General features: G+C 45.0%; 1 protein-coding gene across 4 annotated transcripts in view; it reads right to left on the bottom strand.

The window, feature by feature from the left end:
* Positions 1–23,381, bottom strand: part of AXIN1 (axin 1) — a 97,029-nt gene extending 73,648 nt beyond the window's left edge. For 2 of the 4 annotated variants that reach the window (XM_028511649.2, XM_036021159.1), the window contains exons 1-2: positions 23,014–23,151; positions 17,051–18,009 (exon numbers count right to left, since the gene is read on the bottom strand). In XM_028511649.2, coding sequence (XP_028367450.1) covers positions 17,051–17,928 — 878 coding nt within the window. In that variant the 5' untranslated portion in view covers positions 17,929–18,009; positions 23,014–23,151. Of the gene's footprint in view, positions 1–17,050; positions 18,010–18,961; positions 18,980–23,013 lie in introns of those variants that run through there. The other 2 variants (XM_028511639.2, XM_036021160.1) reach the window with 2 other exon arrangements.
* Between the last annotated feature and the right edge of the window lie 689 nt (positions 23,382–24,070).

The following is a 24,070-nucleotide window of genomic DNA, read 5'->3' as shown; positions in this document are numbered from 1 at the left end:
CCAACTCTGTAATCATAGAAACAGAGAGCAGTCTTTCTTCTACACACATGCAGGACTTCTTAGCAAACTAATTAAAAATGCTGCCCTACTGAGGAATGGGCAGGGAGCACAATACTACAAATAGAAATTTTCTGAGGGATGTTTAGGGGGAGTTAGACCCATAGCATCCTGTCCTCACCCACATCCAGGATAATCACATAATTCTCTATCACACACCCTTGTAGGACACACAGGACAAAGTCTCAATAAAAATGAAACTGAAAGGCTCCTGATTTGGGAAAATCAGGTGCAGGGAAAGATACAGGGATTTGGACTAAAAACTGATGAATCACGTGAAAAGTCTGTATTCTCAAGTGGGAAACCCAACTCCTTCATCTATTCAGCTCTGGAATGTAACAGCCAGTCCCACAGGAAGGGGACTAAAGTTTCCCTCTCAGGGGAGAGCAAATCACCCCTGACAAAAGACCTAAAGATACTGAAATCTGGGGAACCCCCACCCAAGCAAAAAGCCAGCTGGCAGCCTGAACACACCAAGCACACCAATCAAAACGGCCTCCCACACAGCTTTCAACCAGCATCTCCAGTGCCTCACATTTAAACAAAAACAGACAGCCAGAATCATCATTTGGATAAAACTTTGAGCAAGCAAGACAGAATCCAAACCCATAACAAAGAAATTCAGAGGACCCAAACACCTTACTAAGCAGAAAGCAGGACAACAATTAACAAAATATAATTAACCTCTCCCAAAAGATTTTAAAATATTAATCCATGAACAAAAAATAAATTTTTAAGAGTGTATATTCAGAAAACAAGGGCATGGACATTTAATAGATTTGAAATCACAATTTTAGAAAATGGAAAATAGGATAATATGATTTAAAATTTGAAGGCTCATTCCAGATGGTCTGACATCTAAACAATAGGAGCTCTAAAATGAGAAAACAGAAAACATGAAGTTATCAAAGAAATAACATTTAATAGCCCTGACCACTGTGGTTCAGGTTGAACACCATCCTGCAAAGCAAAAGGTGGTTGGTTCAATTCCTGGTCAGGGCACATGCCTAGATTGAGGGTTTGGATCCCAGTTGGGGCCCATATGAGAGGCAACAGATTGATGTTTCCCTCTCACAGTGATATTTCTCTCCCTCTCTTTCTCCCTACCTTTCCCTCTCTCTAAAAATAAATATTTTAAAAAAAAGAAAGAACATTTAACAAATTCCCAGAATAGAAGGACAAGTTTCTTCAGCACAATGAAAGAAAGAAGGAGACTTCTGGCCAAGATGGAGGCATAGGTAGACACAGTGTGCCTCCTTGTACAACGGAAAGAAGGATAACAACAAATTTAAAAACAAACAACAACCAGAACTGCCAGAAAATTGAACTTTATGGAAGTCTGACAACCAAGGAGTTAAAGAAGAAACATTCATCCAGACTGGCAGGACAGACTGAGATGGGCAGCTAGAGGACCAGGGCCAGTAGACCAGGCAAGGCAGTGAATTGCAGACTGGGTGGTCCCACATTCGAGCGCAGATAAACCGGGAGGAACAGCTGGGGAGCGAGAGAGACCTTGAAACCCAGAGTCCAGAGTGGGAAAATTAAGTCTCAAACCTGACTGAAAACGCCTGTGGGGTTTAGGCGGCAGCTGGAGAAACTCCCAGCCTCATGAGAGAGTTTTTTGGAGAGACAACAGGGTCCTAGAACATACACAAGCCCACCCACCCAGGGAATCAGCACCAGAAGGGCCCAATTTGATTGTGAGTAGCAGGGGAAGTGACTGAAAACCGACAGAGAGCAGAGCAAGTGGCATGGTTCCCTCTCGGACCCCTCCCCCACCTACAGCATCATACACAGTGACATGTTATCCCGCCCTAGTTAACACCCAAGGCTCCACCCCATACTATGTAACAGGCACAGAGAAACAATAATAATAATAATAATAGTAATAATGGCCCCAATGAAAGAACAGATCAAATCTCCAGAAAAAATACAAGTAAGCGATGAAGAGATAGCTAACCTATCAGACACAGAGTTCGAAACATTGGTTATCAGGATGTTCACAGAATTGGTTTAGATAAAAAAATGAAGGCTATGCTAAGTGAAATAAAGGAAAATGTACAAGGAACCAACAACGGTGATGGGAAGGAAACCAGGACTCAAATCAATGCTTTAGAACAGAAGGAAGAAATAAATACTCAACCAGAACAGAATGAAGAAAGAAGAATTCAAAACAATGAAGAGAGGCTTAGGAACCTCCAGGACATCTTTAGATGTTCCAACACCTGAATTATAGGGGTACCAGAAGGAGAAGAGGAAGAGCAACAAGTGGAAAAGGTATTTGAACAAATAATGAAGGAGAACTTACCCAATCTGGCAAAGGAAATAGACTTCCAGGAAGTTCAGGAAGCTCAGAGAGTCCCAAAGAAGTTGGACCCAAGGAAGAACACACCAAGGCACATCATAATTACATTATCCAAGATTAAAGATAAGGAGAGAATCGTAGAAGCAGCAACAGAAAAGGAGACAGTTTCTACAAAGGAGTTCCCATAAGACTGTCAGCTGATCCCTCAAAAGAAACCTTGCAAGCAAGAAGGGGCTCAAAAAAATTATTCCAAATCATGAAAGGCAAGGACCTACATCCAAGATTGCTCTATCCAGCAGAGCTTTCATTTAGAATGGAAGGGCAGATAAAGTGCTACCCAGATAAGGTCAAGTTAAAGGAGTTCATCATCACCAAGCCCTTATTATATGAAATGTTAAAGGGACTTACTTACCTAAGAAAAAGAAGATAAAAAACATGTACAGTAAAATGACAGCAAACTCACTATTATTAACAACCACACCTAAAACAAAAACAAAAGCAAACTGAGCAAACAACTAGAACAGGAACAGAACCACAGAAATGGAGATCACATGGAAGGTTAGCAACAGGGGAGTGGGAGGAGGAGAGAGGGGAAAGGTACAGAGAATAAGTAGCATAGACAATAGGCAGAAAATAGACAGGGGGAGGGTAAGAATAGTATGGGAAATGTAGAAGCCAAAGAACTTATAAGTATGACCCATGGGCATGAACTAAAGGGGGGGAATGTGGGTGGGAGGGGATGTGCAGGGTGGAGGGGAATAAAGGGGGGAAATGGGACAACTGTAATAGCATAATCAATAAAATATATTAAAAAAAGAAAGAAAGAAAAAAGCCCCAGTTCCAGTCAAGATGGTGGTATAGGTAAATGTGGTATTTGAACCCTCCCACAACCACATCAACATTACAATAAACTACATGACAACTATCATTCAGAACCACCTGAAATCTGGCTAAACAGAAGTCCTACAGCTATGAATATAAAGAAGTCACAGCCCTGGCTGGGTAGTTCAGTTAGTTACAGCTTTGTCCCAAAATGCTAGGTTACAGGTTTGATCCCCACTCAGGGCACATACAATATCAGTCAATGAATGCATAAATAAGTGGGACAACAAATCAATGTCTGTCTCTCTGTTTCTCACCTTACTTCTCTCTCTAGGATCAATAAATTAAAAAAAAAAAAAAAAAAGTAGCAGCAGCAGCAGCAGCCACATTAAGACTGGTAGGAGGGGTGGAAACCCAGAACAGGCTGCTCCCATACCCAGGTGTGGTAGATAAAATTTAGGAGTGATATCCTGGCAGCACAGGTACCCCTGAGGAGCAAGGGGTCCCAGCCCCACACGAAGACCCCTAGCCCAGGGTTCCAGTGCCAGGAAGATAAGTCCCCGTAACTTCTGGCTGCAGAAACCAATGGAGATTGTAGCTAAGGGAAATGGAGGGCTTCTGGAGTTCCAGGCATTCCCCTTTAAGGGCCCAGGCACACACTTCCTCAGACTTACTTGCTCTGAGCTCCAGTACTGGAGCAGTACCCTCAGGGACATATGGGGAGAAACTAAGTTGTATGGCATCAAGGCAGGAGGTAGAGGAGCAGCTTTCTCCCAGAGAGAAGCCATTGTTCCTTTTCTGAGCCCTTCCCCTACAGAGCTGGCAAGCAGGCTCCATATCTCAGTCAACCTGGCTAAAGCTGTTTACCCACCCTGGTCATTCCCTGAGACTCTACCCCACCCAATTTGCAGGCCCACCCAAGCCATTTCCACTGGCTTTTTACACAAACAGCCTGTTTTGACTCTGGCTTCAGACTTTCCTAAAATCTCTCAAACAAGCAACATCTGGCCTCTGCATGCCCGTACCTCTCATTAAGTGGCCCCAGGCCCAGCATTAGCAGCAGCCAGCCTCGGTTTGCAGCCAGGCCTCTGCTGGGCACTTCCAAGCCCAGCACAAGTAGCAGCCATCTGCAGATGGCTTTGCAGCTCATGCCAGGTGGGCTGACCTTGCCCTGCACCTCCCAGGAAGGCCCAGAGCCGGTGCACAGCTTCGGACCATGTTGAAGCACCACTCAACCACCTCTACAAGGGGTGGGCTCAGTGGGCACCAGAGCCCGGTTGATGTAAGTCCTGCTTCATGGGGTCATTCTCTACACAGCTGATCCTCACAGTGGCCCCAGCCAATTGGCCTGAAGATAAATCCCTCCTACTGAGGCACAAACAGCAATCAAGGCTCAACTCCAACAGGACGGTGTACACAGCCTACACAGGTGGGCACACCTAGAGTGTCCAGCATAGGTGACTGGGGAGGCTGTACCACTGGACGCTACAAGACATCTACTACATAAAGCCTGGGAGATGTGGCAACACTATCTAATACAGAGAAACAAATTAAAGAGGCTGCCAAATAAGGAGGCAAAAAAAAAAGTTCCCAAATGAAAGAACAGAACAAAACTCCAAAAAAAGAACTAAACAAAATGGAGACAAGCACTCTATCAGATACAGAGTTCAAAAACAGTGGTTATGAGGATGCTCAGTGAACTTAGGGGAAGAATAGATAAATTTAGTGAGAGCTTCAACAAAGAGCTAGGAAACATAAAAATGGCGACAGAAAACCTAAAAAAAGGACCAGTCTGAAATGAAGAATACATTATAGAGAATCAACAGTGGAGCAGATGAAGCAGGGTATCAAATCAGAGATTGGGAAAATTAAAAAACAAAAAAATGGAAAGCAGCCTATCACAACAGCAAAAAGAAAAAAGAATTTTTAAAAATGAGGGTAATATAAGAAGTATCTGGGATAACTTCAAGTGTACCAACATTCATATCATGGCAGAGCCAGAAGAGAGAAAACCTATGTGGAAAAAATAAGGACAGAGCCCTGGCCAGTATGGCTCAGGTGATTAGGCATCATCCTGCAAACCAACAGGTCACAGGTTCGATTTCCAGTCAGGGCACACAACTGGGTTGTGGGTTCAGTCCCTGGTCAGGGTATGTGCAAGAGGCAACGAATCAATGTTTCTCTCTCACATCAATGTTTCTCTCCCTCCCTTACCCTCTCTCTAGATCAATTAAAAAAAAGAAATAATAATGATAGAAATTTTCCATGCCTGGTGAAGGAAATAGACATAGAAGTCCAGGAAGCACAAAGAGTCCCAGACAAGATGAACCCAAAGAGGCCCACACCAAGACACATCATAATTAAAATGCTAAAGGTTAAAGACATATAACAATCTTTAAAGCAGCAAGAAAAAGGCAGTTAGTTATCTATAAGGGAGCTTCCATAAGACAGTCAGTTGATTTCTCAACAAAAACTTTGCAGTACAGAAGGGATTGGCAAGAAATACTCAAAGTTATGAAAAGTAAGGACCTACAACAATTTAGTAATCTTACTCTACCCAGCAAAGGTACCATTTAGAATCAAAGAACAGATAAAGAACTTCCCTGACTAGAGAAAACTAGAGTTCATCACCACCAAACCAGTATTACAAGAAATGTTAATGGGTCTTCTTTAAGAATAAAGGATAAAAAATATGAATAAAGTAGCAATAAATACATATCTATCAATAATTACTCCAGATGCAAATAATTAAGTTTGCACTTAACATGCATAAAACCCAATCAAAAGGCATATGTTGGCTGAATGGATACATATGCTATCTACAAGAGACCCACTTCAGATCAAAAGACACGCACAGGCTGAAAGTAAAGGGATGGGAAAAGATATTTCATGAAAATGGAAATAGACAAACAAAAGCTGGAGTAGAAATATTTATACCAGACAAAATAAACTTTAAAACAACGACTACACAGCCAGAAATGAGAACTCAGCAATTTTATTTCTGGGTATGTATCCAAAGAAACCCAAAACACTAAATCAAAAAGACAGATACATTCATATGTTTGTTGTAGCATTATTTGCAATAGCCAAGATATGGAAGCAACCTAAGTGCCCATAGATGAATGGATAAAGAATCAGTGCATATATACATTGGAATATGACTCAGCCATAAAAAAAAAGACTCAAATCCTGCCATCTACAACAACATTGATGGACCTAAAGGCTATTGTGGTGACTGAAGTGAGTCAGACAGAGGAAGACCAAATGCCATATGAATTCACTTGTATGTGGAATCTAAAAAAAACAAAATAAATGAACAAGCAGAACAGTAACAGGCTCAAAGATACAGAGATCATTATGATGGTTGCCAGATTTGGGAGGGGGGAGGATGGGTAAAAAAGTTGAAGGGATTAAGGAGTACAAATTGGTAGTTACAGAATAGTCACAGGGATGTAAAATATAGCATATGGAATATAGTCAATAATATTCTAATAACTATGTATGGTGTCAGGTAGATACTAGATTTATCAGGGTGATCACTTAGGAAGTTATACAATATCCAATCACTAGATTGTACAAAAGGAACTAACACAATATTGCATGTCAACTGTAACTGAAAAATTTTAAAAAAGAAAAGGGAAAAAAAGAAAAAGAGCCCTGGACAGGTGGCTTACTTAAAACATCATCCCACACACCAGAAGACTGCATGTTTGATCACTGGCCAGGGCACATATCTAGGTTGTGGGTTTGAGCCATGGTTGGGGCACGTACTAGAGGCAACCAATTGCCGTTTCTCTCACATCAATGTTTGTCTCTCTCTCCCCTCTTCCTCTCTTTCCTACAATGGAGTCAGGCCTCTCCAGTACAACTTCAGAAGGCAGAAGGCAATGAAGCAAATCCTTCTGAGGGAAATGCCACTCAATCTAGAATTTTAAACCCAACCAATTTCTCCTTCAAGTACTTTTTGCATCAGCAAGGCATAGCAGCCACACAGCACACCCGAAGAGCAACACTCTCACATGGAGTGGGAACAGGGAAGGTTTTGTAACATGTCTCTTAGGGAAAAAAGTTTATCTGAGTGGCTTCATAATGTGGAGAAGTATATATTTACAGGACTTTTTTTAAATAGTATTTTGTACTAATTTCAGGTATACAGCATAGTGGTTAGACAATTACACCCACAAGACTTTTTAAAGTAATGTAGTATAAAGAAAGATTTTTCAGAAAGTCAAATATCTAATCAAATGAAAAAATGCAACTCCAGCTGGTATGGCTCAGTGGATTCAGTGCCAGCCTGCAAACCTAAGGGTCACTGGTTCAATTCCCAGTCAGGGCACATGCCTGGGTTGCAGGCCAGGTCTACAGTAGATGGCATATGAGAGGCAACCACACATTGATATTTCTCTCCCTCTCTTTCTCCCTCCCTCCCCCTCTTTCTAGAAATAAATAAAAACTTTTTAAAAAATGCAACAATTACACTCAAAAATATTTTAAAAGATGGTACAAGAAAGAGAATGCTTGACCAAACTTGGCTCAGCAATGAAAACACCACATATGGACTTAAACTAGACCTAGGATGTATTAACGCAGTTGATTCTTGAATAACATGGGCATTAAGGACACCAGTGCCCCTGCCCAGTTGAAAATGTGCATATAACTTTTGACTCCCTAAAAACTTACTAATAGCCTACTGCTTACCACCTTACTGATAACATAATAAACAGCTGATTAACACAGATTTTTGTATGTTACAGTACTACATATGGTATTCTTCCAATAAAGTAAGCCAGAGAAAAGAAAATGTTAGGAAAATCATAAGGAAGAAAAAGCATATTTACAGTATTTATTGGGAAAAAATCTACGTATAAATGGACTCAAAGAGTTCAAACCTGTGTTGTTCAAGAATCAACTACAATTAGGATGAGGGTAGGGAATGGAAAATACCAATAAAGATTGCCTAAAAACAGCACATTACTCAGAAGGAAGGGTGTGATGGACAGAAAGTCTGTGTCCCCACAAAATCCATATATTGAAGCCCTAACCAACACTGTGGCTGTGTGTGGAGATGGGGCCTCCAAGTATGTCATAAAAGTCAAATGAGGTCTTAAGAGGAAGGCCCTAATCTGGGAGAATTAATGACCCTATCAGAAGAGACACCTGGCAGCTGCCCTCTCTGCCCACATGCACACGCTGAGGAAAGACCACGTCAGCACAGTCAGATGGCAGGCATCTGCACGCCATGAGGAAAGGCGCCGGAATGACACCTACCTTACAGATGCCTTAACTTGGGACTGGGAGAAAGAAATGTCTGCTCTTTAAGCCCCCAAGTCGAGAATGTTTTGTTATAAGTAACCTAAGCAGACTAACACACTAGAGTAAGATACAACTGGACGTGGCCACCTTGGAAAGGCCAGGGGTGACATGGAGCTGCTAAGTTACCAGCCTTTTAGCATTATTTGAATTTTTCCTTGCCTCCATTTTTTTTGTCAGACTAATTTAAAATATTGGTATAGCAGTGTAAACATTAAGAAGACCTAAGATCACACTAAAAAGAAACATTCACATGCATCCTCTTTAAAGAAAAAATGTTTGAAAAGTTGCATAAAATTCAGATCTTCTTATGATACCTTTTTTCTATTTTAATAATATACTTTCTAATTATAAAGAAATATATTTTATAGGAATTTGGAAAATATAGAAAAAAAGACAATAAAAAACCTATATTCTCCAACCATACCAAAACAAAAACAAAACCAAAAATTCCCTGTGCAATTAATCCTGCTATGGGACATTCAAGTTTTCTGTTCTCTATTACAAGCAAGGCTGCAAGCAACATTCTTTATGATTATTTTTCAATCTTAATTCAAGAGAAGACACTGGCCCTATTACAGACTGAAGAAAAGAAGGGCAATACAAAAAACTAAATAAATAAACCATTTAAATAACTCTAAGGTCACAACACTAGATGAATTGAGGGCCCAGAAAGGAGCAGCAGTGCCCCTGCTGCTGGGGGACTGAGGATGGTGCCCACCCAGACACAGCACACCTCTGCCCATCAAATCTGGAGGAGTCTGGTCCAAACAAAAGAGCTGAGTCCAGCTGCTACAAAAAGGTTCAACAGTTCAGAGAAGGTTCGAGGGCCAAGGCTATAATCCACCCAGTAACATGGGTCCACTGTGGGAGGGGATGTGGAGGGGAGAGGTTGAACCCCTTCACATGCAAAAACCCTATGCAGCCTCTGTGTGGCTGCTTTAAGATGATGGAACAGTGTAGAGGCCAGCCCCAGTCCCAGGTAGGGAATGAAGAGGTTTACTGAGTTTCTTCCTCAGATCAAACACTTTTTGAAATTAATGGGCTCTGAGAGGACCCTGAGGGGCTCACAAAACTGTGCATTTGTACTAATGTGTAATGGGGGAAAAATAAAGCAACACTTATTTTCTTCTACACTTCAGCCTCACACTGGTCACAGTTGAAGAAAGAATTATTAGACAGCCTTCCTTTCCTAACTGAACTACCACTATTCAGCCAAACCCCATATTTCTAGCAAGTGCAGGGTAAACTGGTATAAATGAAGCCAGGACTCTAATAAGATTAATAGAGCCCTGGCTGGTGTGGCTCAGTGGATTGAGTGCTGGCCTGAGAATCAAAAGGTCTTCAGTTCGATTCCCAGTCGGGACACATGCCTGGGTTGTAGACCAGGTCCCCAGTTGGGGGCGTGCAAGAGGCAACCGATCAACACATCTCTCACAAAACAATGTTTCCCTCCATGTCTTTCACCCTCCCTTCCCCTCTTTCTAAAAATAAATAAAATCTTTTTTAAAAAAGTTAATAAAGCCATGTGTATGAGTAAAATTCAAATCTCTGTGGCACTGGCTGGCATATTACCTTGACAATGGGGTGGTCACCGGGCAGCTGACCGATGGGTATGGCTCAGTTCCAAGAACTACATAAGGCAGGTCTGCACGCCTGCACACTGTGCTGAACATCACGTAATCACACCAACCCCACATTCTCCTGAAATAGCTACGGCACTTCAGAGCCATGGGCAGCATGGTCCACACAAAGGGCGTCAGTCACCATTTGCTTGTCTGCTCCCTATAAGCACTTTCCTTTCATAAACCTACTGATACAAAGACCCAGGCAAAGAGGCATCTCTATTCCAGAATTTTTCTCTGATGGCTAACCACCGATACCTTCCTGGACTTTGATGAAACCAGTCAAAGACCATGGAGTTTTATATGACTAAAGCAAAGAAAAAATATTTTTAGATTTTCCAGTAACTAGTTTTAAAAAACTGTAATGGCCAGTCCTATGCCAGTGACAGGTATATAAAAGGCATATGGCATGTTGGTGCTTCTGGGACAGAATCCACCATGGGCATGGTCGTGTCGTAAGAGCTTGAGGTTAACTCCAGGCGCAGTGGGAAGGGAGTACTGAAAGAAGAGACAGTGTGATCACACCTGCATTTAGAAAAGATCCTTTTGGTGCTGTGGGGAGAAGAGATCCAGCCAGAATGTTATGTAGTGGTCCAGGAGATGGTGGGAGCTAGAGTGCACAGTGAGAAGCACAGGGATTCAACATGCACTGCCGCAGCCATGGATGAGGAGTCAGCAAGACAAGGATTAACCTGTTAGATGGTGGTGTCACTTCTGGAGGCAGGATGATTGTAAGAGGAAAAGGTTTGGGGTGGGAAGTTAAATTTTTTATGTCTCATTTTAAGAAAACACGATTATTAAAATCTGACTGTGTCCTTCTCTACCCTATTTTGAAATCAACCCAGATACTAATTTCAACATCTAGCAGACCACTAAATTCAGATGATAATGATGATGAAGACAAAGAACCACAGCAAGAGCTGAAATTTAATGAGCACCTGCTGTGTGCAGGCACTAGCTGTTCCAAGCACCTCCCCCAGGAACTCCATGACAACGTCATTTGGCAGGTCCTTACTTTATCCTCCCCACTTTACAGATAAGCCAGAGAAGTTTAGCAACTTTTCCAAAGTACACAACGAGAATGCTGACCCTTCAAGACACTGCCTACTGGAAAAGTCATCAAGTGAGGGGACATTAAATTAAACCACCAAGCTTAATGTTCTCCCCATCCAGCCAGCAAGGTGAGAAGATTTTTAAACTCTTGTCTCAAGAACTCTGCAGCAGCATACTAAGCCTTGTACAAAAACATGTCCAGTCACCTACTTTGGGATCAGCTGTTCAGTTAAAAGAATTCATCCAGTTGCATAAGTCATATATCTGGAAGATGATGGCAGGGGAACAGCAGCAGGGCCATACAATCTCCCTAAGCTTCGTGCGCCCCACTCAGGATAACTACATGCACAGCAGTAGAGAAAAGGAGGGGAGGGCTATAGGGTGAGCAAGATTTAAATGAGCTACCTTCCATTACAAATGACCTAAAAATTTGACAGTGAAGAGAATGTGCTAAAGGGCAAATCAAACAGGCTCATTTTTTAAAAGATTTTATTTATTGATTTTTTAGAAAGGGGAAGGAAGTGAGAAGGAGGGGGACACATCAATGTGTGGTTACCACTTGTGCATCCCCTACTGGGGGACCTGGCCCGCAACCCAGGTATGTGCGCTAGACTGAGAATGGAACCCTCGGCCCCTTGATTCACAGGCCAGCACTCAACCACTGAGCCATACCAGCCAAGGCCAAACAGGGTCCCTATTAACGAGTGTGTCCTCAGACACCCAGAGCCTGTGGCCACCCACCCACCTCAAGCACAGCAGGCAAAGACTCTACCCTGTTGACTCAGAGCTCCTCTATAGCTAGGTACCCTTCACCCACCCCGAACCCTACACCACTCCATTAAAACTCCAATCAGAAACCCAAACCATTCTTACTTTTCTGCCTTTCATAGGAACTTATACACATTTTGGGTGCTTCCTTTTTCTACATTTCTTCTTTTGACCTTTTAAACCACTAGCAGAAATACAGTCAATAAACCAACAAACAGGTCAGATATTTCCTTAGTTAAAACTTTTAGTTATTCTAGAGAATAAGGGCTGGCCACCCACCCTTTAAAGGACTCACAAATTGCTGAGTTGCTTCTGCTGCGAACAACAGCATCCACAGTGCACTCTCTGGCCACAGCCCTGATAACCATCCCTGACCAGGAGTGCCTCACTGGACCAACCCACCAGAAAGATGCAAGAACATAGCCATGCAACTCTGTCCTTGGGGAACATCTCAACCAGTGAGGAAGGTAAGGGCAGTAAATAGAAATGGAAAGCATTTGCTGGTGTTAGATATCAAAAACTTAGTATTCACTAAGTGCAGGTGCTTGAAGGGTTGAGGAAGACAGCCTGGCTTCAAGCCTGACCAAGGGCAGCCCTCCCACAAGCAGGCCCTGAACGGCACCTGGCAGGCCAAGCTAAACTGTTTAGGAGTAAAAACTGAGCCTGCCAGCCAATGTCTTACAGTCTTTGGGCCCTAATGCCAAATCATTAAGTAAATAACTAGCCAAACACCCACATCACCAAAAGACCGACCCTTTGCCAATTCACACAAAATAAATAGTGGATATGAATCAACCACAATTTCATCAAAGTTCCACTGATAATGGGTAATACTGACTGGCAAAGTCTTCCACACAGAGAAACGCAGAATGAATGAGCAAGGCGGAAATTTGTGATCCCTTAGCCCAGGGGCTCAAATGATCCCAGGTGAGTAGCATAAAATGCAGAGAAAGGTCAGGAGCATCGCTGTTTCTCGACCTTAACAGAGACCCAAGTAAGAATTCATTTAACCTGTCTTAAGTCAACTATATGAAAACCAACCGAGACCTGGCCGAGTGGCTCAGTTGGTTGGAGTGTCATCCTGTACACCAAAAGGCTGTGAATTCGATTCCCAGTCCAGGCACATACCTAGGTTACGAGTTCAATCTCTGGTCGGGACACACACTGGATCAATGTTTCTTTCTCTTTCTCTCTCTCCCCCCTCCTCTCTCTCAAAAATCAATAAACATACCCTTGGATTAGAATTTTTTATAAAGAAAACAACCATGTGTACACATGTAAAGCCAAATGAGGGCCCACGCTTGACCTCCTATCAGGGACCCGGGAGTACCTATGTCTGGTAAGGGGAGACTAATAGGAAGAGCTTTATGTTATAGAGCCTATGGAACTAGGAGCTCTAGGTTCACGAGACCCTCGAAGTTGTTCCGTCCTAGATACGCTCCCCGCCCACGTGACACATTCCCCCCAAGCAGAATCAACACTTAGGCACTGGGAGAATCAACAAGGGGAAATGCATCCCCTACACTCCTCTTCACAGCTGGCACTCACAACCTGCCTATTCAGCACCCACTCTCTTTTTCCCTTTCCTGTTAAACCCAATCTTCCTTTGGAAGACCATTCTCTCCAGTTCAGGAGAGGTGATACTATTGGGGTGGGGCATCCTATGTAATTTCCAGAGCGGCCCTACTTGGTGTAAGCTCAGCAGCACAGTCTCCCTTACACAACGATCACGCGGTGACAGGCAGGGCAGAGCAGCACACAGCATCCCTGGTCACTCAGACCAAACTGCAAGACCTTCCTTTAATGCTGTAGGAAGCATCTGTTACAAAACAAGAGCTCAAAGCCAAGGTTATTGGGCAGCCATCTCCAACACCAACAAAGGAGTAAACCAAAGAGCAGAGCTGGCCACAGGAAGGCAGAAGCAAAAAAGCATTAAGAAATGGGGCAGTTTATTACAGAACTAAATGTGTTCCACCATGCAACTGAGCAAACACACTCCTTTTGGGTATTTACCCAAAGGTAAAAACTTATGTCCATACAAAAACCCGCACGTGGACGTTTAGCCAGCAGTATGATTCATAATTGCCAAAATCTGGAAGCAACCAAGATGTCCTCTAGTAGGCGAATGGATAAATAAGCTGTGGTACACCTTGACAATGGAGTACTATTATTCAGCACTTAAAAGAGAGAGGGAATGAGAGAGAGAGAGCGAGAGAGTGAGCGCGCACGTGCTTATCAAGCCATGAAAAGACATGGAGGAAAATAAAATATACATTTTAGTCTGAAGAGGCTACATACCATGATTCCAACTATATAAAGTTCTGGAAGAGGCAAAAGTATGAGGACAATAAAAAGAGCGGTGGTTGCCAGGGGGTAAAAGGGAAGAAGGGATAAATAGATGGAGCACAGAGGATTTTTAGGGCAGTGGAAATGCTCCGTATGATATCATTAATGGTGGATACACGTCATTGCACATTCGTCCAAATCCGCAGAATGTACACCACCAAGAGCGAACTCTAATGAAAATGATGGACTGCAGGTGATTATGATGTGTTAATGGAGGTTCATTAGTTGCAACAAATGAACCACTCTGGTGAGAGATGTTGACAATGGGAGAGGCTGTGCATGTGTGGGGCAAGGGGGATGTGGAAAGCCTCTGTACCTGCCTCTCAATTTTGCTGGTAACCTAAAACTGCTTTAAAAAAATAATAAAATCTTTAAAAGAAAAATTGCCCTGGCTGGTGTGGCTCAGTGGATTGAGCACCAGCCTGCACACTGGAATGCTGCAGGTTCAATTCCCGGTCAGGGCCCCAGTTGTGGGTGTGTGAGAGGCAACTGATCAATGTTTCTCTCGCGCATGTTTCTCTCTTTCTCCCTCCTTTCCCTTCTCTCTAAAATAAGTAAATTAAAAAAGAAAAAGAAAAAAAAGGTCGAAATCTAGATCAAACCATATCTGATGTTGGCCTTGCCCCTAGACTTTTCATCTATCTGCGTCAGCCAATCCCCTTTACTGTTTAAGCCAGCTTGGGCTGTATTTTATGTTACTTCCAACCTACTGCATCCTAACTGCACACCCTGCAGGATAAATAATGTGAATCCCAGCCCTGGCTGGTGTGGCTCAGTGGATGTATCACCAGACTGTGAAGCAAAGGGTTGCTGGTTTGATTCCCAGTCAGGCCACATGCCTGGGTTGTGGGCTAGGTCCCGAGTTGGGGGCATGCAAGAGGCAACCGCACATTGGAGTTTCTCTCCCTCGCTCCCTCCCTCCCTTCCACTCTCTCTAAAAATAAATAAATAAAATCTTAAACAAACAAACAAACAAACAAACATGCTGAACTCCATCCATCAGTGCTCAGAAATGATGACCCAACATCTAAAATTCTCCACCCACAAAACTACCACAGGCAACCTCAAATGGGAGAACATTCAATTGCAGACAGGACTCCTGAACTCCAGGCTCCCTCTGCTACTAGCAGCTCCAGGGCAGGCAAGTTAAAACCAAAATGTGCCCCAGTCCTTACAGCAGAATGCTATCAGACAGATGAAGCCAACACATTCTATTAATGGGATAGCAAGGGTTACTTATTATAAATAGAACCAAAGAAAAGGCAAAACTGCTGTTTAAAACCCAAGAACTGAAAAGTGTGCAGACTGGGGCTGGTTGGAAGAGGGGTAGCCCTCAGGAATTTATTTCAGAAATCAGAATTGAGCTCCATTTTTTTTTCCTGAAGCCCAGTACTCAAACTTAATCCCAACTTAAAACTATTCTAATGAAATATAAAAACTTTTAGGTGAGGTATTAAAAACTGTATCATTAGCCACATATAACAGAATAATTTTACAATATACTCTGTTCTAAAAAGCTTGCTAAATCAGGAGCATTTCAAATCTTGGTCCCCAGCATATGTCATCAATTATGGCCCAAATAAACTCTTATAAAAATTCCAAAAAAAGTAGAAATAAAAAGCTTGCTAAATCAATAGCATTTAGCTAAAGAGAGTGAGCAAAAAGGCACATAAAAATTACCTCAGTGTATCCTGAATCACCTCACTTGAAGGATGGGTAAACCTCAGAAATGTTTGAGCCTGTGTTTATTAGCAAGTAGCCGATTTCTCTACCACAGTGAGCTTGGATAAATGATCCAGGGTTTTAATAACTCTGGGAAAATCCCAACACCTGGAGATGTGTTTTCAGACTCTTGGTAAAATCAGCAGGGGCACATGAACTCCGGACTTTCAAAGTTTCACAGGCAGAAGTTTCTAGAACCAGTGAAAGGGAAATGAGTGGGATACAGAGGAGCGCGCTGCTAATAACATCAGTAACAGGTTCCAGCCACAACCAAACATGCCTCCAGGAACCTCAAAAGGAATTACCAAGAAAAGAAGAAACAGGTTTTCTAAGTCTTAACGATTTCTTCATAGTACCACTTCATGCCTCCGAGTTGTATGTGTGCCTGCTTGCAAGGGCTGTGATCACTTCAGAGCCCAGTGCCCCTGGGCTGCTGGGAACTGACTACACAATAGCACTAACTCCTTTTGTTGGCAGGGGAAAGGTCCAATCCTAGAAATGCAACCATAGCCACAGAAGTTCTCAAAGTGCTCAGGAAAATTTCTGCATGGCAGCCTCCTCACCACCACTTCCCAACCTCTAGGGAGAATCTTAGAAAACCATTATAAAATACAATGATCCAGAATTCTCTAAGTATTGATGCATTTAAAATGTCCACACCTCCCTTTATTAAGCCAAAAGGATTATGTCTACCAGGTAAATACATCTTCTATGCAAGAGGATACAAATTTTAGGGCTTATGGGTCAGGTGTTAAATGTCACGACTTCTAAGGATTCCAATATCCCTAATGACTTACAAAGTCATACATTTTAGTCCGTTCTTGATCAAAATATCCTCAACATACAAACATTAAAAATATCTAATGACAAATGTTAAAGTATAATGAATAAGAACTAAAACCACAACTCACCAGAAGTATAGAAACAGAAGTATACCCACTTCGGGTTGAAAGACAAGATCATTCCTTACCAACACCTTTCCTTGATAATTCTCCAGCTCTCAGAGGTGAGCACAGAAACAGACTCCTTGTGTCTGACTCACCTGAATTCTCTGCCTTCGCTGTACCGTCTACTTGAGGAGGCCCGAGGGGCGGCTGTCTCCAGGAGCAGCTTCTGTGTCAGCCTGCCAGGGGGAGCAGGGTCTCTGCCATCATCTTCGTCTATATCTTGGTCACATTTCCATTCCTCATCTTCATTCAAAGTGGGCAGATATCCAGGTATGCCCTTCCCTGTCCCTGACCCAGAGCTCTGGTCACTACAGAGCTTTGGGCTCTCTGAGCCTGTCCTCGTGTATTCCAAATAAATATCAGACTTGAGGAAGGAGGGGTAGGTGTTCTCCTCCATGGTGGACTGGATTTCTGTCTGAGCCTGGTCAAACATGGCAGGATCGATCAGCTGCTTCATAATGCAGTCCTTTATGAAACTCTTGGTGGCTGGCTTGGTTTGCCTGGACACGATGCCATTGTTATCAAGGATGTACTTTCGGTAAATGGCTTTGGCCAGCTTCAGCCTCTTCTCCTCATTTGAGTCACAGGGCTCCAGCTTCCTGAAGCCACTACAGGCAAACCAGAAGTCCAGCAGGTCAGCACAGTCCTCCTGCTTCAGGAAAGTCCTAAACAGGTTTATCCCGTCCTGATCATCTAGTAAGGAGTGCAATGATTCAGCCCACTTCAAGTACGGCGGGGTGGGTGAAGCACTGCCCTCAGGCTCGTACCCCAGGTCCAGATCTGAGCGCCTTGGAGTGGCTGTGGAAGTCTCGCCTTTAATCCCGACACCTTTCCCAGAGCAGAAGCTGTGGTTGACAGGCCTGGGGTCTGTGGACACCAATTCACCCTCCTCACCAGGCACTGGGGGTCTGGGGGCATCTTCAGTGAAACTTGTTCCGAGGTCCAAGGAGAAACCCTGCTCTTGAATATTCATTGTGAGAATTTGCGTCAATGAACAATGAGCGCTGCAACCTAATACATCAGTACTTATAGCTCCAAAGTGAATCAATCTGTCCTGTTGAAACCATTAAGAGGACAAGGATTAGGAAAGGTGGGTCCATGGAAACATGACCACAGAGGTTTTCTCAAGACAAGACTCGCAACGATGCCCTCCCTCTCAAACTTAAAGCCAGAAATTCAGTTTAAATTTGCAATCTTTCATCACAAGGTTTGTGCTATAAGAAAACAATTTCTAGAAACAACTACAGAAATGCCTCTGGCACTAAGGAGTGACTGCCCAGAACATGGAGAGTACCACAACCTTCAAGTGCCATTCTCTGAATACATCACAGAGACCAGCAGCCTGGGGACCTCCCATCTTACCTACAGAACTGAAAGACTCGTCCTTCTCTGCAAGCTCCAGGAACACATGCCTGGAGGAAAGAAAGGTACTTCTAGTCCTCCTAGTTCTACAAACTTGGGTGAAAGCCAATCCCTCAAACAAGATAAAAATGACTGCCCTGCCTGCTCCCCAGGATTACCATGAGACTCAGATATGAAAAGTGCAGCACATCACACACCACTAGTTGTGTCTGCTCCCTGCATCCTCTAGGCCCACAGCCACTATGCTTTCCACCTACCCCACCACTTCACGCTTGGTGTGCCTCAAAACGTGTGCAAACGCACAGTGAGTTGTTCCTCTCACTCTCAGTACATGCTTAAAAGAGCAGTTAATTGTGGGTCACCCTCAACACCTTCCAACAGGTGATCAAAGAACACTCCCCACATGCACAGAAGCCTTCTCATGTCACCAATGTGGACCATCTTAAAAATGCTCCCATCAGAAAACTGCACTTAACCTGTAAAACCTTGCTTTTATACAGAAAGTATCCTACTGATGGCAATGGCCATGGGTACTCTGAGGAACAGGGAAGGTAGGAAAAAAATGAAATCTAATATAACTTTTCGCTAAGGCAGCATACAGCTCGCATGACTTAACTCCATAAGCTGAAAACCAAACCACCTACCCTCTTAGAGGTCAGGGGACCATAGGTTTTTTGTTGCGGCTGCCCAAGTCTACCTTGGGTATGAGGGAAGATTCTCCTGGGTCAGCACTCTGCCATAGTCTTCAGTCCTCTCTGCTACAACCTACAGGAGCTCTTAGAGCCCACAAGCTCGGGTTATGCCCCCCAATCTGGCCAAGACAATGACTGCAACACAGCCTGCCATGATGTAAGTGGTCTGCCTAGAAGTGAGCTGGAGAGAAGCACATCAGGTCCAAAATGGCTGGAGCACTGAACAAACCAGAAGCAGCAAAATAAATCCAGTACCAACTAAAATCTGGTACCAACACAAAGGGTAGCTCTCCCTGGCCATCAGTCCATACCCTGGGCCCTGGCCTACATGTAATCCACCTCCAACACCTGCATTCTCACACTGCACACACTTCACCTGCCAGTAGCCGCTGACAGCTAGAAGTGAAAAACATCCAGAGATGGAGGCTGGGTCACAATTATGTGCGCCAAGCGACATTTCTGCAGCTAATGACTTTTTATGAAAACTACTGGGTAGGCTGTAACTTCCAGCCTCAGCAGGAACAGCCTGTTTCTTAAGGTCAAGGCCCATGCGCTACGGCAGCCTGCTGCTCATGGACGACTTCAACTGCAAGGTTGCTCTCTTTGAGCACCACCAACATGGACCGAGTATCTGTGGTATATCAGCTCCACACCAGCTTGCGGATATCTAATGTCTTCTTGTCCGAGGAGAAAGAGGGCCCGCACCCGGCCCCCTGAGCCTTACCCTTAGAGATACTCCATAGTTCACTGACCTTAAAAAAAAAAAAACAAGTCATCCCTGCCCAGGGAGCTCAGTTGGTTAGAGCACTGTCCTGATACACCAAGGTTGTGGGTTTGATCTCAGGTCAGAGAACATACAAGAATCAACCAATGAATGCATAAATACGTGAAACAACAAATCCACCCTGGCTACTGTGGCTCAATAGATTGAGCTCCGGACTGCAAAGCAAAGGGTCACCAGTTTGATTCCCAGTCAGGGCACATGCCTGGGTTGCAGGCCAGGTCTCCAGTGGGTGGACGTGCAAGCGGCAACCACACATTGATGTTTCTCTCCCTCTTTCTCTCTCTTCCCCTCTAAAAAAAAGTAAATAAAATCTTTTTAAAAATCCATGTTTCTTCCTTTCTCATTCTAAAATCAATTAAAAAAAATAGCAAGCCCATACTGGTATATCATAGTGGGTTAACTGCCGGCTTGCAAACCAAAAGGTTGCTAGTTCAATTCCCAATCAGGACGCATGCCTGGGTTGTAGGCCAGGTTCCCAATTGGAGGCATGCAGGAGGCAACTGATCGATGTTTCTCCTCTCTTTCTCCCTCCCCTCTCCTCTTTCTAAAAAATAAATAAACTCTTTTTTAAAAAAAAGAAGGAACCAAGTCACTGTTTTTTAATAGGAAGCTAATTATGATCACTGTCACTTTCTCTTAATGTGCTTATGACTTCCGTGTAAATTATTTGTAGCAGCCTATAAACATTTCTGCCGGATCCACAGCACCTAGCACAAGGTCTGGCAAGTAATGGACACCAATAAACACTTAATTCATTGGCATAGAGGAAAATGACACTTGCCACAGATGCCAAATGTTACCTCTTTACGGATGCTGAACCACTATGCAGTAGAAAGGGCAGTAAATTCAAGATCTGGCCCTTTTACCAAACTAGAGCTGTCTTAAAAGACTAATATTTTAATTCACATGTGAACACGTCCCCCTAATTATTTTAAACTATTTTTTGTTGCTCAAAAGAAACACTTCTTATAATTCACATCTATTTTTGGCTGTCCAAGAGCATTGGTGTCTCTAGACATACATGAACATCTCCCCAAATTACTGACATTACTGAAATGTCCTCCAATTCCCTCAACCTCCAGGTTTCCAGGGAAGCACACCAAGCATTTAGTGTATACACACGTACATACCACACATAAAGCAGTTGTATTAACTCAGGTTGGAGTCAAATGCCCATAAGCACTGAATCTAGCCAATAGTATATAAACACCATCAATAAAAGGATTCCATAAAAGGAATCTACAACTCTGATACCACATTTAAAATCTCCTTTGGTCACTGCCAAGACAGATCCCCTGTGTACAATGGCAGTCAGCTTGATTATACAGATGCATATATATTTATTCATTTAGCTCAAATATAACTTTGACCTTCTTGTTTATGTGGAATGTGGAATACAGGATGACTCTGACATTTTCCCAACTGTCAATTAGTTAAACTCTTGAAAAGTTAAGTAAGGGCTACCATTTTACATGTAATCCATTCCCTCACCACCTAAATTCTAAATAACCAATATAACCCCCCAAAAAGCTTTTCTGAAACTAAAAATCCAAGAAACACCAACACCTGCTGAAAAACAAACAGAAACACTATTTTTTTTAAGATTTTATTTATTTATTTTCAGAGAGGGAAGGGAGGGAGATAGAGATAGAGAGAAACATCAATGTGCGGTTCCTGGGGGTTATGGCCTGCAACCCAGGCATGTACCCTGGCTGGGAATCGAACCTGGGACACTTTGGTTCCCAGCCCGCGCTCAATCCACTGAGCTATGCCAGCCAGGGGAAACACTGTATTTGTAATGCTTTCTCATCCTTGTTCCTGAATAGAAGTTCTTAAAAATGAACTCAAGCCCTGGCCAGTGTGGCTCACTGGATTGAGCACCAGCCCTCGGATGAAAAGGTTGCTGACTGGATTCCTGGTCAGGGCATGTGCCTTGGTTGCAGGCCAGGTCCCCAGTTGGGGGTGAGAGAGGGGCAAATGATCACTATTTCTCTTGCACATCATGTTTCTCTCCCTCTCTTTCTTCCTCCTTTCCCCTCTCCCTAAAAATAAGTAAATAACTGAACCTGATACTGCTATCTTGGAAGGTCAGGTTTAGACTGTGTGTGTTCTCTAAAACAGGGCCTATGGGTCCAACTATGCCTGAGACTCTTCCTGAGAAGCAGAGAACATAAATGCGATCAAAGGGGAGGGGCTAAGATGCACAATAAGAACTCTATAAATTTGAGAGATGAATTGAGAAAAGTCCCAAGGGAATTTATTTTTCTCTACTGTCCTCAGTGCTGAACTAAGTTTCACTGCTATGGCTGAACAGCTCTGGTTTCATGGGGTCCTGAATTACAAAATGTGGTGTGGAAGTAGAATCTATGACCCACACTCAAGAGAGAGTCTGGGAGACAGAGCATCAACCTGAAAGAGTACAGCCACTCTGATGAGCCAAACAACAGCCTGGACCCAGCCTAAGTTACCTCTGCCTCAGGAGTGACCTCCTTGGGTTTCAAACTCACTCATTCCTACTTTTTGCTGCGGGTAAGGGAAAGGGACACTTCACTGTCCAACCTCTCTCCAGAATCCCTGCGCACACTGCCTCACCCCAGCAGCTTACTCTGCACACCACCCACACCCTGAAACATACCCAAAGCCCACAAACCACAGCAGGCACCCAGCATCATCCAAACACATCAGCTGCAGAAACCAACCTTCTACAGAAGAAACTCCCACCCCTTCTCAGAATCCTGGGTCTTCCTTACACCCTTCCACACACATAGAGCAAGAGTCTGCTCTTTCTGAACGAAACCCAGTACTCTTACCCCAATGTCAACCACCCTTGCCTTTCCTATCCCCTGCTAGCACAGCCTTCTGGCACACCTGCCCTCACAGCCTAGGCTACACAAACCTTTCTCCTACGCAACCACAGTCTGCACAACCTTCATGCACAGCCTGAGAACTCCAGCATGCCTCCCCTCACACACGCCTGCCCGCACACGCCCTCCGATCCCGCACAGCCTGCCCCAACAGCCTCCCCTTACCCCCTCCCGGCCCTCACACCTTACCCTCACACGCCCTCCAAGCCCGCACAGCCTCCCCTCACTTGCTCCTCGCCCGCACCCGCCAAGCCCCTCTTCCGGGTCCCACGCCCGGCCCGGCCTATGCGGCCTACAAAAGGCGGCTGCACTGACCCGCGCCCCTCAGGAATGCGCTACCGACCCGCACTACTCACCCGCGCGCGGCGACGGCAGCGGCGGCGGGGCCCAGGCCCGGCTCCGGGAGTCGCGCGGCGCAGCGCGGCCCATGCGCTCAGTGGCGGCGCGGCGGGCGGGACAGAGCGGGGGCGCGGCCCGGGGCGGCCCCCATCGCGGCGGCGGCGGTGCGGCAGCCCGGAGGCGGGCGCAGGCAGGCCGCGGGGGCGCCACCGAGGCCGGACGCCTGCTTGCACTGGTTTGCTCCGCAAGGACACAGGTCTGGCCGGACTGCGGCCGGTCCTGCGGCAGCGGCCCCGATCACTTACCGGAGTGGGGAGCCCAAGCCCAGAGTGCCGAAGCCCAGGCCCGAGCGCCCCCGCCGGCGCCACCCGGAAGTGCGGGGGCGGGGCCGGGGCGCGGGGCGGGACCCAGAGCGAGGGACGGGCCGGAGCGTGGGGCGGGGCCGCGAGCGTGGGGTGGAACAGAGAGCGTGGGGCGGTGCCGACCCTTGGGGTGGAACAAGAACGTTGGGACAAGACCAAGAACGTGAAGGTGGGACCGAAAGTGAGAACTGGGCCGAGAGCGTGAAACGGAACCAGAGCGTAGGGATAAAGCTAGGAGAGTGGAGGAGGGCCCTAGAATGTGGGGGTGGAGCTTCCAAAGTGGAGGCGGGGCCGGGGCACGTGCTCGAGGCCAAGAACGTGGGGGTGGGGCCGAGAGCGTGGGGCGGGGCCTAGAGAGAGAAATCTGGGCCGTGAGCGCGAGACGGAACCGGAGCGTGGGAAAGGCTAAGAGCTTGGAGGTGGGGCGTCGACCGTGGGGGGCGGGGCCAGGGCTTAAGGGTTGTGCCTGAGTTTTGAGGCGGGGCCAAGAGCTTTCAGACAGACCTGGAGCGCGAGGCGGGGCCGTAATGAGTGGGCACGGTTAAATACGTCCACGTGGGCAGGGCGTGGGCGGAGCAACGCAGCCGTAGAAGGGGACCTGAGAGGGGACAGCCTGAAAATGCCCTGGTCCCCTTGGGCTGTAGAATCCAGGAGAATGACGTGGGAAGACCCCCCCCCCACGCCCCGGGAGGGTTGAACTACTGTGGTCACC

This window comes from Phyllostomus discolor, chromosome 3, assembly GCF_004126475.2.
Source record: "Phyllostomus discolor isolate MPI-MPIP mPhyDis1 chromosome 3, mPhyDis1.pri.v3, whole genome shotgun sequence".
Taxonomy (NCBI): Eukaryota; Metazoa; Chordata; class Mammalia; order Chiroptera; family Phyllostomidae; genus Phyllostomus; species Phyllostomus discolor.
The sequence above is the reverse complement of the archived record's forward strand: the minus strand, read 5'-3'. Positions and strand labels throughout refer to the sequence as shown.